The 15649-nt window shown below is 43.9% G+C and overlaps 1 protein-coding gene across 1 annotated transcript in view; it reads left to right on the plus strand.

Moving 5' to 3' along the window:
- GAD2 (glutamate decarboxylase 2) overlaps positions 1-15649 on the plus strand; it is a 46136-nt gene that overhangs the window by 13018 nt on the left and 17469 nt on the right. Inside the window, exons 5-9 of the mRNA XM_056856980.1 lie at positions 3154-3244; positions 4867-4979; positions 7155-7270; positions 10095-10174; positions 12310-12364. Coding sequence (XP_056712958.1) covers positions 3154-3244; positions 4867-4979; positions 7155-7270; positions 10095-10174; positions 12310-12364 — 455 coding nt within the window. The remainder of the gene's footprint in view (positions 1-3153; positions 3245-4866; positions 4980-7154; positions 7271-10094; positions 10175-12309; positions 12365-15649) is intronic.

Below are 15649 nucleotides of genomic sequence, written 5' to 3' on the forward strand. Positions count from 1 at the left end.
GACCTCGCAAGGTTGTTGGGATGAAATGGAGAGTGGAGAATCATGTGCTCCTTGGATGGAAGGTGAGATAAAAATGTAAGAGGGAGAGAGAGAGAAAATAGGCTCAGAAAGAAGTATCTGAAGAAGTGAGCTGTGGCTCACAAAAGCTCATATCCCACCAGAAATTTGGTTAGTCTTTAAGGTGCTACTGGACTCTTGCTCTTTTCTACTGCTATTGACACACTAACACGGCTACCCATCGTGATCTAAGCTCAGAAAGTGGTGGCCTTTCTGCCTTTGCAACTTTAGTCCCAACTATGTTGAGATTTAGAAGAGAACTGCTTTCACCACCTTCCTCCACTCTCCCGCCTGCTGCTGTGTCTACCCAGTCTGATTACTAAGCTTTTGCGGGTTATACAATGGATGGCAGATGAACTATCTCCAGGGCTGGATCTTTCATGCTGTGTGTATGTGACAGGTAGCAGACCCCTGGCGACTGATAACTTCCAACTTGGGGGCTTTTTTGTCTGCTCTAATTGCCCTGCTGTGACTCCTGGCTTATGTGTTCAAGCAGCAGCATCCTATATCCCTGGATAAGAACAGGTGTGTTTGGCCTGAATCAAGTTCCGTTCGAGCGCTTGTTTCTTTTCTTTTGCCAATACGAAACCCCAGACAGGGTTTTAGCTAGGAAAATTAGCTTTAATCGGGGCGTTGCATTCTTCAACTGGCGCCAGGCGCATTTTTCTTTTGATAAAAGAGTTCACAATAGATAGGTGCAGAGAAATCCAGAAACCCGGGAAATGAGGCATTTCAATGGGCTAATCAGCCGCTGCCTGTTTTCTCATGAATCACTTGATTTAGAAATCACCATTGCTGAGGAAATCCAGCCTTTTTTTTTTTTTTTTTTTTTTTTGTAACGGTGGCTTCTGACAAGGGAGAACTGATGAGTATTTGTGCTGTTTGAGTCATCCCAGCGCTGTCCTGGGCCCCTTGACTCATGAGCGCCCTCGGTCAGCCAAGCCTGCCACTTCCTCATTTTCCCCTGTCTCCCATAATCATCAGCTATTCATCAGAGAGGTTATTACAAGCCCCGGCAAGCTCCTGGGCAAGCGCTCTTGCTTCAGCCTCTGCTGGGTAGTATTCGTTGACAACATGCAGCACGTGAGCAATGAGGTCTTCCGAGAGCCATTGCTAGAAGGCACGAGTTCATTTCAAAGAGGAGAAGGAGGAAATACAATCGGAGCATTTCCAGCATTCTTATTACAGGTGTGTGGGCTGTGCTTGAACTGAAAAGAAAACAGCCTCCAGAAATCTTTTTAGGTTCGTGCGGAGGTGTCTGTAGATTGGGGATCCATGCCATTCGTACCCCCTGCTGCTACCTTAGCTTTTTTTTTTTAATGCAGGTGGCTCAAAACCATACAAACACTTTCGTTTTTGTAATATCAAGATCAGTACATAGGAAGATAAGAAAAGCCTTGCTGGATCAGACCAAGGCCCATCAAATCCAGCAGTCTGTTCACATAGCAGCCAACCAGGTGCCTCTAGGAAGCCCACAAACAAGATGACTGCAGCAGCATTAGCCTGCCTGTGTTCCACAGCACCTAATATAATAGGTATGTCCTCTGATCCTGGAGAGTATAGGTATGCATCATGACTAGTATTCATTTTGACTAGTAGCCATGAATAGCCCTATCCTCCATGAATATGTCAACTCCCCTCTTAAAGCCTTCCAAGTTGGCAGCCATCACCACATCCTGGGGCAGGGAGTTCCACAATTTATGTGTTGTGTGAAGAAATACTTCCTTTTATCTCTCACCCTCCAGTAGTTTTGCACAGCTTTCTTCTCTCTGTGTGGAAGCAACTTGACTCTATAGATGGAGGACAGAGCATCTTTGAAATAATCTGTTCATTCAGTAGTAGGTAATCTGAGGATAGAAGAACAAGCAATGTTATGCTCCTGTCAATATCTGTCTACTCTCCCTAGCTACCTAGTGAGAGCCAAGTTGTTCATTTACAGGTCTCTTTTCATGTAATTTTGCCTGGGCAAATCACTTTCAGGCTCCTACATGTATACATCTCTTAAAGCACTGTTTCAAGCATTGTTCATCCTTCACTGACTGTCAATGCAACCAGGGGACCTTTTAGATTCCAAGATGGCGGGCTCATTGTGATTTGGCTGTAAGACTTCCACGTGAAAAATAGCCTGTTTCCTGTTGTGACACTTCTTAAATTACATCCAGTTGAAGGAACCATGACAGCCAAGATCAGTAAGGAACCTATTTGCCCTGTAAACATCTTTCTGCAGGATCCAAGAAGAAGAACAAAGTCCATGTAATATGTTTTATCAGGACTAACCAAAATGTCACAAAGGTTTCAGGTTCACCAGAATTCTAAATCAGGCTGGATGTTACAATGACAAAAAAGAAGAAGAAGAACAGGGACCAGATGTCCCAGGTCACAATCTTAAAACCAGATCTCTTCAGCATCCTGTGTAAGATGCTGAACATCTATGCAGATTTAAAATGGTGCTGGTGCCAGGTTGCACCACGGGCAATCTGCAGACAGAGAGCATGAGAATGGAGTCCTCTCACTAGAAAGGCAAAGGTCAGCAATAGTCCAGATATCTCTCTGACACACAGCTGAGATGTGCAGATCCCTGGAAGGCTGAGAGTAAAGGAAGGACCTTGGGAGTCATAAGAACATAAGAAAGGCTCTGCTGGATCAGACCAAGGCCCATCAAGTCCAGAAGTCTGTTCACACAGTGGCCAACCAGGTGCCTCTAGGAAGCCACAAACAAGACGACTGCAGCAGCAGCATCCTTGTATGAACATTGCTGGAGGTAAATGTAAGGTGAAGCACAAGGCATGACGTCAGTTGAAGCCAAATGGGGTGGTTTCCTCTTGTGTTGTGGGGAGACGCTTTGTGCAGTACATTTGTGGTCCATTGAAGACTGCATTACATGGGCCAATGGGGAGGGGGGCATAGAAAGTGAAAGCATATGTTATAGAACATGGCTTTAGAAGTGTCCCTAAATATTTTAGCAAGAGTGTTCTTTTAATCCATGCGTATTCTTCTCAGTAGAAATGCACACGTACACCATGCATTATTTAGTACTGTGATGGGGGGGGGGGCTTTTCCAGGTTTGAAAAACACAGCTTTTTCCATTTTATTCAGGGCACCCCAGGTATTTCAACCAGCTGTCAACTGGATTGGATATGGTTGGATTAGCTGCGGATTGGTTAACGTCTACAGCCAATACTAACATGTAAGTAATCTGCATAATGCCGGTGTTTCCAATCATAGTGTTGCTTTAAACACAGCTAATACAATATTGATTCAAAGCCGTCTTTTCAAAACATTAGGCAGCCACGGTTGTGTATGTTTTTGGTCTGTTAATAATCACCGCAATTGTAAACTAGCACCTGTTAGCTTAGAGCTGGTTTGCACAATGGAAGGGTAGAGGCTGCTTTAGGAATAGTCCACCCAGAGCTTGTTGCTTTAGAAAAGAAAAAAGACAAGGAGAGGAAAGGAAAGGAAGAAAGAGCATTCTAGCACTAAGATAGGATGGAGAGAGATAATGGCCATTTATTCAGGGGAGGTTTTGCCTTGGATTTGCCACTCTCTAGACGCACATTTTCCCCATCCAGAATCTCAGAACTTAACAATAAGCCCCCATGCAGAGTTTTGAGAATTTAGATTGGGAAAATGTGCATCTAGAGAGTGGCAAATCCAGTGCAAAACCTCCGATGAATAAATGGCCAATGAGAGCACATCTTACCCTTGTGGAGATTAGACAAAGAAGCAGGAAGAGAAGAAGTTTGCCAGAAGGAAGGAAGTCCTCGGGATTAGCTATTTGGGTAAACAAAGACAGTAACAACAGAGCAGACAAGGGGAAGGATATAGAGCAAATTGAACCTATCTAGCTTGTTAGCTCTACTGCCCCCGCCCCCAAGTTGTGGTATCCTCCATACAAAGATATGCTGTGCAATTCTTCACTTCCAACAGCATCGATGCAGGGACTTTTCAGAAATCCAGGAGAGATTGACTGTTTAAAAATCTCCCTTAGCAGCTGGGAGCCAAAACGGTTGTGTCTGAAATGACACAAAAAATCCGTTAGCAACTGGCTGCTGAAACGCATTACAAAGGCCCTTGCAAAAGGGCCTAAATGTGTGCCTGTGATCAGAGTCAGCCTAATGTTGTCAACTTGGACCGCCAGCAGCAGTTCTCCGAAGTCTCCGGAAGAGGTCTTTCATGGCCCTGCTATCTATGATCATTTAACTGGAGATGCTGAGGATTGAATCTGGGACCTTCAGCAAGGTTTTAAACCCTCACCTAGGGAATATTGGGAAACATAATGATTCATACAGTAGTGCTAGACGCTGGAATGCTCGTTGAAATTGGGCCAGCTGAACCTGTTAAAAATGTAGCAAATCTCAGCCTCCTTCACTAGGGCCATTTATGCAAGGCTGTTTCCCCGCGATCACCCCCACCGACTGCTCTGGTGTTTCATTTTGATTATGCATGCTTGTCCCAACCGTCAGAGGTCGCCTCGCTCTCCTGGCATGTTTCTGCGTGTTTTGCCCCTGTTTTCCAGATTCTCGCTAAAACAGCATCCAGAAAACACAGGCAAAATGCACAGAAACATGCAGGGAGAGCAAGGTGACCTCTGACGGTTGGCAAAGGCATGCATAATCAAAATGAAGCATCAGAGCAGTCAGGTGACCATGAGAGAAACAGCTCTGCATACATGGCCCAGATGTAGTTTTTCAGCTGATATCGGGATAGCCCTGTAATGTGTGTTATATCTGGGGTCTTTGAAGACGGGGGTGGGGAGTAACATATACATGTTAACTTGATCGGTACAACTTGGATATTTCTCTATTTCAGGTTCACTTATGAAATTGCTCCAGTGTTTGTTCTTATGGAATATGTCACGTTAAGGAAGATGAGAGAGATAATTGGCTGGCCAGGGGGTGCTGGCGATGGGATCTTTTCACCTGGTGCGTCATCTTTCTTTATGTTCTTATGACTGTGATGCGTGACATGCTTTGCGGTCATTTCAGGGAGACCAGCAGCCGTCCCTGTTCAAGAGGGCCCTCTCTCTAACATAGAAAGGTTGCATTACTGTGGTAATCTAGGGCCTTTTATGCATGGCTGTTTCCCTCGCAGTCACCCCTCTGATGACTTCGGGTCTTTGTTTTCATTATGCATGCAGTTTCTGACCATCAGAGAGGTCGCCTCACTTTCCCCACTAATTTGTGCACGTTTTGCCCACATTTTCAGATTTGTGATGAAACAGATCCCTGAAAACGTGGGCAAAACGCGCGAAAAGGAGCAGGGAGAGCGAGGCGACCTCTGATGGTCAGGAACGGGATGCATAATCAGAACAAAGACCCAGAGTTGTCAGAGGGGTGACGGCGAGGGAAATAGCCATGCATAAAAGGCCAAGGACTTCCACGTCTTTCCCTGATGAATACTTCCTTCAAGCAAATTGTGTTGCCGCATGTACTCTACTTAGGATTGCACTTTGCAGTTCTTTGCCTGTGAATGCTCTGTAATGGTATTAAGGCCCAAATCCCAACTGTTTATTTGTGCCATTTTGATAGGGTTTCCAATGTCCAGGTGCTAGCTAGAGATCTCCCACTATTACAATTGATCTCCAGCTGATAGAGATCAGTTCACCTGGAGAAAATTCCATACAGTGCCATACAGTTCACTATGGCAATTGGACTGTATGGCACTGAAGTCCCTCCCCTCCCCAAACCTCGCCCTCCTCAGGCTTTGCCCCAAAAACCTCCCACCAGTATCAAAGAGGGAGCTGGCAACCCTACATTTTGATCTCTTGACAGTTTTATTTTGACTTAAAAAGTAGCCATGGGGAGGGCAGGGAATGCCAGTGTGCTCAAGCAGGGATGGGAGAGGGGATCTTTAAGGCTCTCCTCCCTGCCATTTTCCTATTCTAAATTCTCCCCTCCCCTAAACTGTTGTTAACCTTGCTGGTTCCTATGTTTCCCCCCTAGGAGGACAAATAGTTTCCATTTATATCAGGCAGACAACACAGGGTAAATTTAAATACCCCACCCCTCCTTGTATGAGAAAACTGGATACACAACATGCACACACATGCAGCTATTATTAAATAAAAATGCCAGGAGATCCAGTCATAGATATGGTGCCCTAATAATTTTGTTGATGTTGTCTTATCTTCACCCACTCAATCCCCCTTCTTTCTAAAAGAAAATGCTATGAACAGAATTGAAACAGCTAGGTTGTTCTGGGGGGTTTGGATATTCTTTCTGGTCCTCTTGATCTGACAGTGGGATCTGCTGGGGGTGGGGCATCCCTAGCAAACCTTTTAAACATGGCTTGATTTGTATTGAGGGGTGGGTAGAGTCAAGACGTCTGTTGTTCTGAAGGAGTGAGTAATGGGGTCTTGCTAGGGTTGCCAACTCCGGGTTGGGAAATACCTGGAGATTTTTGGGGCGGAGCCTGGGGAGGACAGGGTTTGGGGAGGGGAGGGACTTCAATGCCATAGAGTCCAATTGTCAAACTAGCCATTTTCTCCAGGTGAACTGACCTCTATCGGCTGGAGATCAGTTGTAATAGCAGGAGATCTCCAGCTAGTAACTGGAGGTTGGCAACCCTAGGTCTTGCCCAAGAGTCGTTGTCCTCACATAAGGGGGAGGGGACCCGGCATCATATGCAGAAGTCACTACTAAGACAATTGCAAGAAGTGGTGTGACAGTAAGGAAGGGAGAGAATTTTACTGTCTCTTTCAAGCAACTGTAGCTTACTTGGGCATAGGGGTTTTTCCTATTAGTGGGACATAATGTGTTTTTAGATTGGTTTTTAATATGGGTTTAATATATTTTACATCTTTGTGGGGGGGTTAAACTCCCAATTGCTGTTATCTTGCTGTTACCCACCTTGGGTCCTCAGATGCTCAGGATAAAGAAGACATCTAAATATTTTAGACAAAGACAATATGACCTCTGCCTTCTCATGGCCAAAGGCTCGTTTGGTCCTGGACTTCCCATTGCAGGGGCAAGGGAACGGTCCGTTTCCTTCCCTAAGATCAGATGAGAAATGTATGACTTATATGACAAGTGTCGTTTGTACTTAAAACAATGTCCTTGTGGATAGAAGAAGTAACAGTATATTACTGTGGACTCCAGGTGGTGCCATATCTAACATGTATGCTATGTTGATTGCACGTTTCAAGATGTTTCCAGAAGTTAAAGAGAAAGGAATGGCAGCTATTCCGAGACTGGTTGCCTTCACATCCGAGCACGTAGGTGTTTCTGTTTTATCCGCTTTGCTATTCAGACAAGGCTTGCTAGAATTTTGTCCCACCTGCTACTTTAACCATCCGATCTGCAGAAGCCTCTTTCTCCACATACGAAGGGATGTGTGTGCTATACATCTTCCTAAAACATGTTATACTGAGAAAGCATATTTGACCCGTATGATCTGGTTATGTGGTGACATTTGGTTGGCTTGGCTCATGTCATTAAAGTGACATCCATGGTGAGATGAATACAGGGAGCGATTTGATCATTTATTTGAAGGTTTAAAATGTCTGATGCTGCTTCTTATTACGTTTTCATACATGTTTCCTTTCAAGGAGCATAAGCTACCCCACAGGGTTGTTGTGAAGATAAAATGGAGGCAGTGAGGGCCTGAGCTCCTTGGTGGAAAGACAGGATAAAATGCACCAAATAGATAATCATAAATGCAGAGTAGTGTATATAGTTCTCAATTTAATTCGCACGAGAACCCTGTGAGGTCTGTTCATCTGAAGAAGTATGTTTTGCTCAAGATTTTCCCATGAGTTTCATGGAACAGTAGGGACTTGAACCTGGATCACCCCAATCTTAGGCCAGTTATCTGACCACTTTAACACACTGGCTCATGAATGATCTTGCAATTTTTACAACAACCCTGCATGGCTGGTCAGTACCGTTATCGCTACATTTCATATGGAGCAAGTCTACAGCAATGTACAGTGGGTACACTGGCCTACCCGAAAACTGGCTTGCTCCTCATAAGAATGTTTTTAGAACACAGGGCTTTTAACTTTGTGACGTGGGTGCTTTTACCTAAAGAACAAGAGCTTGTTTTGTTAAACAGGGTAACTTCTGGTTTAATAAAATAAATCAGTGGCAACTTGCCACCATTACCTGGTTCCGAAAGTGATAATACTCCAAACTCCACTGGACTGATCTACGTGGCTCAGTCAACTGAAGACTTCCCTGACTCCAGATAGATTTTCCTGGATCACAGGCACATTTAAGCTTTAGTGAGCCAAATAAAAATCCTCCATCAGTTATGATGACGGGAGGCATGGCGGAGCACATAGAAGGCTTGCCAGGTTTCTGACAAGTTCTTACTAAGGATTATTATAAGTAGCTAAAGTCTTCTGAACATTTTTTAAAAATAGCTTTTCTTAATCAACATATACCTTTCTGTTGCAAATCATTTAAATACATCCACGTTCACTTAGTGACAGGGTTATAGATATTTCTGTTGGCTATGAGGAAATCGTTGATTTTTTTCATTCCTTTCTCTGGTGTAGTGGTTAAGAGTGGCGGACTCTAATCTGGTGAACTGGGTTTGATTCCCTGCTCCACCACATGAGTGGCGGACTCTAATCTGGAGAACTGGGTTTGATTCCCCACTCCTACACACGAAGCCTGCTGGGTGACCTTGGGTTAGTCACAGTTTCTCCAAACTCTCTCAGCCTCACCTACCTCATAAGGTGTCTGTTGTGGGGAGAGAAAAGGAAGGTGATCGTAAGCCGGTTTGAGGCTCCTTAAAGGTAGAGAAAATTGAGGTATAATAACCAACTCTTCTTCTTCTTCTGAATCTTCCCCTAACAGTGTGGCAGCAGCCCCATGTACCAAGGAAAGCAAGGTTAGGCTCTGTGTGTAAGAGCTTGAGTGTTGACTAGGACTGCATAGTCAGTTCATAGCAGAAATGAGATCTTGTACTGGGGACTTCCTGGTAGCTTAGATATCTTGCCACAGTAAGGGGGTTACCGCATTATGTATTCCCAGCGATGTATTAAGAGTTTGAAAATGTTATAAAAAACATCGGTTTAAAAGGGTTTTTGGATGCAATGGCTAATAAATGGTTGGAAGACGTCTTTACAGCTAAAGGGGCCAAACAAAGTGCAAACAGTATTTTTATAACATTTTCAAACTCTTAATACATCAGTGGGAATACATAGAAAGTGCGAACACTATTTTTTATAACATTTTCAAACTCTTAATACATCGCTGGAATACATAATGCGGTAACCCCCATAATGCGGCAACCCCCTAGGTATTCCCAGCGATGTATTAAGAGTTTGAAAATGTTATAAAAAACATCAGTTTAAAAGGGTTTTTGGATGCCACAGCTAAAAAATGGTTGGAAGACGTCTTCATAGCTAAAGGGGCCAAACAAAGTGCGAACAGTATTTTTATAACAGTTCCAAACTCTTAATACATTGCTGGGAATACATAATGCGGTAACCCCCTAACTCTGCATTTGGAAAACAGTAAATAAAATTTCCACTCATCTAAAAAACTTGCTTCAGAAAATGCAACTTGGAGAAAATATGGATCATCTTTGAAAAATACTAAGTGCAGTAGCAATACTAAGCGCAGAAACAGTGGATTGTTTTGTGTTTATTACAGCTAGTGTGGTGTAGTAGTTAGAGAGCCAAGCTAGGATCTAGGAGACCTTGGTTCAAATCTCCTGACTGCCATGAAGGTATCAGGGTGACTAGTCACACACTCTCAGAGTGATTGACCTCACAGGATGGCTGAGAGGATAAAATGAGGGAGGGAGAACTATGTATGCTCCTCTAAGTTCCATCCTAGATAGATAGATACATAGATTATTACACATTATAACACTCATTGGTTGACAAAAAAACTAATCAACCTGAGTTCTATAGCTTTTATGCTATTTCCCCAGGACTCACGAATGAGAATTACACAAGAGTATTATTACTCAGGTGATGTTCCTGGTGGATTGATCTCAAGGCAATTACTTGAAGATTTTTCATTGCAGTCGGATCAAGCAGCCCTGGAATAAACACAAGCAAACTAATCCATGTGCTTTTTCAGAGCCATTTTTCTGTGAAGAAAGGAGCAGCGGCCTTAGGAATTGGTACTGACAGTGTGGTTTTGATCAGATGTGACGAAAGGTAAGTCCCTCTGAAACACCAGGCGTTGGGACCACCATGTATGAAAGGCAGAGGAAAGAAATGTTTTGAAGCCATTCACCAGACAGCACGGCATTGTCCTACATTGGCCTGCCTGAAGATCAGGCACATGGAGATCCAAGCTAGATGTGAAATTGAGAAATCTTCTGGTGGATCTCCCACCGATTTTCGAGGCTTGGTCACAGCCTTGAGAAGAGGGGGGCAACCCATATCAAGACCATGGCAAAGGAGTGAGAGGCAGTTTAACCCCTCACACCATTTTCTGTTTCCCCTCAATAAGTGCCCTTTGCTGTACTGGATGAGAATATTGCCTTGCAGCGATGTGTAAAGCAGGGTGCGGAGATGTCTGTTTTGAACGAAAAGGGGAGCTTGTGGGGGAGGTGAAATGCAGCCGTTCTCCCCATTTCACCTCATCACGTTTCATCTCTTGAAGCATTTTTCTTTCAGTCTGGCTCACTGTTCTTATCAGAGCCAGGCTCGGAGAGAAATGCTTCAAGCCGCAGATTGCCACAAGTGAAGGGTATCGTTCTGTTCATGTCCCAGTAAGACTACCCACTCCCAGAATGGATTTTCTGACATCATCCTGTCTGGTGTGTAATCCTGCAGCTGGGCTGGGACAGAAATGAACTTTTCCGAGAGCCCATAGTAGTCTGATGTTGCCTGTGACGTTTCTTCATGTCAGAAACCTTGTGTGGAAAGCTAGCCACTCAGGTTTCTAGCATACCGTAGTCTCTCTCTGATGGGATACTTTTCAATCTTTTTTTTCATCTATGAATACATTGAATAATGTAGTTTCTCCAACTGAATGCTGAAGGGAAGACAGTCCAGGGAGGGTCATACCATGCAATTCTTATTAACTTATACCCCACTTTTCTCCTCAATGGGTATTCAAAGTGGCGTACAACATTATCCCCTTCTCCATCTTATCTTCACAAGTGCCCTGTGTTTAGCTCAGTTCTCACAATGGTCATTTTCAGCAAAGTACTTTCTATAGAACAAGCTTGTTGAAGCAGTCTCTGGGGGCCCACAACACAGCAGCCTGCCAGGATAGCCTGCCAGGATCTCAATAAATCTCTGGATGTTACATCCCCATTGAGAGTTTATCAAGCGACCTGTGGATAACAGTCCAGGGGTCTGTGAGCTGAAGAGGTCTGCTTTACAAATAAATTAGCAGTGCTATTCTAAGCAGAGTTACACTTTCTAAACCCATTTGACTTCATTGGACTTTAAAGGGTATAACTTGATTCAGGATTGCTGTTGAGGATTTATAGTCAGTGGCAGACCAAAGGAATTCACAAGCTTTTGGTGGTATTGCAGCTGACTTATGGCAACCCTGTAGGGTTTTCAAGGCAAGAGATGGTTTGCTATTGCCTCTCCATAGCAATCCTGGACTTCCTTGGTGGTCCCCTCTCCAAGTACTAACCAGAGTTGACCTTGCTTTAGCTTCCAAGATCAGGCTAGCCTGGACCACCCAAGTCAAGTTTCACAAACTATTATTATCCCTTAAGTCCTTTGATTTTTCTCTCATGCCACTACAGATAAGATCAGATATGCATCAAAGAGAACAAATTGGCCTTCAGGCATAATCAACCTGATGCAAATTTAGTCAAGAAGGCAAACAGTGTAGCACGAACTACATTGTTTTACAAATGGCTAGCTAAGTTTATTTTTCTTGAAGCCCATTAAGTAGTAAACAGGCTTTGCTGTAGAACAGTATCATCTTTGGGTTGGATCCCCAAGTTTAGCTGAAGACACTCTCTCAACAGAACAATCTAGGCTGCAATCCTAAAAACATTTTCCTGGGAGCAAGTGAATAAAATGGGACTGACTTCTCAGTAGATCTAGTCAGGATTACTCCCCTGCTGTATCATCTTTCATTCCCCTCCAGGCAGCCCCCTTCCCCGCAACATTGTTCTCCTGCGTCTCCTAACCCTAAGGAGCATCCATGGAGGGGGGGTAGGACCACAGGGGACCACAGTGGAAAGGCAGAGGTGAGAAAGCTTACTTATGATACACAGGATGCAGCTCCTTGCTGTGGCCAGCTAAAATGAAAAGCAGGATGACAGAAGAGGACCAATGTCAAATCCACACCCATGATGTTTGATTCTTTGTTCCAGAGGGAAAATGATACCATCTGATCTTGAAAGGAGAATTGTTGAGGCAAAGCAAAAGGCAAGTGGATTCACGTTTTAAAAGAAATGAGACAAGGTGGATAAAAACCTCAATATATTTTTTTAAATTAAAAATCAGATTTAAAAAAATGAAATTGTATCATTTTAAGCCAGATTTCTTAAGTTAATCCAAATGTAATATTTCCAAAGGTTCCATGTCTGTAGGCTTTAAAACAATCATGACCAACTATTTAACAGAATGAGTTAGAGATTTTTTAAATGTAAAAGGCTAAAGGTGACCAAAGGTTTTCCTAGTTTCAATAAAGGCTTCATTCAGTTAATATCCCAAATATTTTCAGGTCCCTCTTCGCTATTGGTGGGAGATTTTTGGGGCGGAGCCTGAGGAGGGTGGGATTTGGGAGGGGAGGGACTTTAATGCCATAGAGTCCAATTGCCAAAGCAGCCATTTTCTCTAGGTGAAGTGATCTCTATTGGCTGGAGATCAGTTGTAAAAGCAGGAGATCTTCTGCTATTACCTGGAGGTTGGCAACCCTAACCCCCAATTGTATCCTCACAACCACCTTGGAAACCAGTAAGACAATAATTGACCCAGCCTTACTTGCTGAGATCCATGACTGAATGGGGATTTGAGCCCAGGTCTCCTCAAACCCGGTCTGAGTACCATTCACATGTTATAAAGTCCTTATAGCCACCAGATGTGCACTGGGAATTCCCCACTGGGAACTCAGCTCCCAAATGTGCTTGGGTCCAATTCAGATCAGGATGATGGTCTCAAGGAAAACGAGCTTAAGTCTCCCCCCATGCTGTTTTCCTGACCCGAAATGGACCCAGAGAATCACTGCTTGCCCTACTGGGGAAACCTATAGGCTATGTGTGGCCATCAGTACTAGAGTTGACAACTCTGGTTTGAGAAATTCCTGGAGGTTTGGGACAGTGCCTGGGGAAGATGGTGTTTAGGGAAAGGAGGAAGCTCAGTGGGGATGTGACATCACTCTAGGTCTTCAGCCTCTCGTAGACACTATAGTTTACCACAAAGTCTGCCCTCCAAAGCTGCCTTTTCCTCTAGGGAACTGATTTTTGTAGTCTGGAAATAAGGTATAATTCTAGCAGAAATCCAAATTCCACCCGGAGGTTGGCAACCCAAACCAATATGTTTTCCCTATGGGGCAAATAGTGGCTTTTTAGGGCTGTTTCAAGCCAGGAACACAGCCAGAGTAGGGTTGCCAATGCCAGGTTCAGAAATACCTGGAGATTTTAGGGTGGAGCCTGGAAGGGTGGGATTTAGAGAGGGGAGGGACCTCAGTAGGGCATAATGCCATACTGTCCACCTTCCAAAGCAGCTATTTTCTCCAGGGGAGTGGAATGAATGTTTTAAATAAATGAATAAGCTATCTATGTAGTTTGGAGATCAGTCATAATCCCAGGGGATCTTCAGCTCCTACCTGGAGGTTGGCAACCCCAGCCAGGAGAGACGTTTAAGACCCTTTTCCCCACATGCTGCAGCCCTGATCTGAATCAGGCCCTCGTGTACCTGGACTTGAGTTCTCAATGGGGAACTCCAGGGCTATATCCAATAGGACGTCCTTGTGGTGACCAGGAAGAATTGTGTGAACACACTAGACCCCTATACCACCCTGGCTTTCCTGCTAGGCAGACCAGAGTCTCTGACAGTCACCAATTAAGAGTTTGCACACCAAAATAATGTTTTAGGAACTCAGTCTCTGATGACGGATTCAGACAACCTCTTGGCTGCCATTCTGGTGCAATCTAGGTTGTGGGGGGGGGGGGGGAAACAACACACCTACAGTGTATCTCTTGAGGCCCGTGGTACATCTGCAAGCTCCCTTTAAATTAATAGACATTTCAGGACTGCAAATACTTTTTGTTGGGAGTCCAAAACTGAACCAAAGTGTATTTGAAGAGCGGTAAACATTCTGTGGAGAGGACTGTTTATAGAAGTCATTGACATAAGCATCCATTTTAAATCTGCCTTCAGCAAAGGGGATCTTGCACCACCATCTGATTGCAGCTAGCAGAGTAACTTTAGACTAGGGCTGTTACCGCACTAGGTATTCTCAGCGATGTATTAAGAGTTTGAAAATGTTATAAAAAACATCGCTTTAAAAGGGTTTTTGGATGCCCCGGCTAAAAAATGGTTGGAAGACGTCTTCACAGCTAAAGGGGCCAAAGAAAGTGCGAACAGCATTTTTTATAACGTTTTCAAACTCTTAATACATAGAAAGTGCGAACAGTATTTTTTATAACATTTTCAAATGCTTAATACATCGCTGGGAATACAAGTGCGGTAACCCCCTGGGTGGGTTACTCTTTCAACAGGGTTCAGAACTGAAAAACAAACATGGACCTTTCCAGATGGCCATTTTATTATGTTTCAGGAAAACCCTGCTGTAAAGAAAACATTGGTATGTTTTCACCACTTTGGCAGTTTGCTGCCACCTACAGGGGAAAGCTGCAAGAACGTTGGCAAATAAAAGGCTAAAGAGTATCTTGGTTCGGACATAATGCGAAACCATGGTTTGTTTATTTCAGCTGTGGTTAGTTTGTGAAACCAGGATTTGACTCTTGAACAACCTGTCCAGTCCAGGGTTGTCTCAAAAAAAATGCTGGTTTCATACCTTCCATTCTTTTCCCAGTAGAAACCCAGTTGCTGTCCTTGCCTGCTATGCAGAGAAGACAACACCAGGTAACAAGCAAGGTTTAAACAAGGATGTCCACATTGGTACATCGCATGAAACCATGGTTAACACATCAACTTCAAACCATGGTTTTCTGCTCCTTATTTGAAGTTCTCTAATGAACTATAGTTACAGGAGTGGTTAACATTTGAACAGTCCCATGAACCATAATTGGTTTTGTTAAACCATGGTTTTGTGTGATATCTGAACCAAGCCACAATATAAATGATGCTAATAATGACTTCTGTTTGCTCAAGGTGTGGTTTCTCTCTTTTCCTCATAATGTCTACCTTAACACAATACATGATGTGATGACTGTGGGGGTAGGAGAATTTTATCCTGCATTTCGTCCAAGGACTTTGGATGGCATATGTGGCTCACCCACCACATTTTACCTTCACATAAATCCTAGGAGGTTGATTTGGCCAGGAGAATGACTGGCCCAAGTTCATCCCGTCATTACTACATGGGGATTTGAACCTGGGTCTCCCAAGTTCCAGCCGAACACTTTAACCTCCACATCACAGTGGTGATCTCATCACACCATGCCTCGCTCCACCCCTGCCTGACATCATGAAATGGGCAGAGGCTGAGAAAGCCATATCGCAAAGACATTACACCCAGTATGG

The sequence above is a fragment of the Euleptes europaea genome, chromosome 11, assembly GCF_029931775.1.
Source record: "Euleptes europaea isolate rEulEur1 chromosome 11, rEulEur1.hap1, whole genome shotgun sequence".
Taxonomy (NCBI): Eukaryota; Metazoa; Chordata; class Lepidosauria; order Squamata; family Sphaerodactylidae; genus Euleptes; species Euleptes europaea.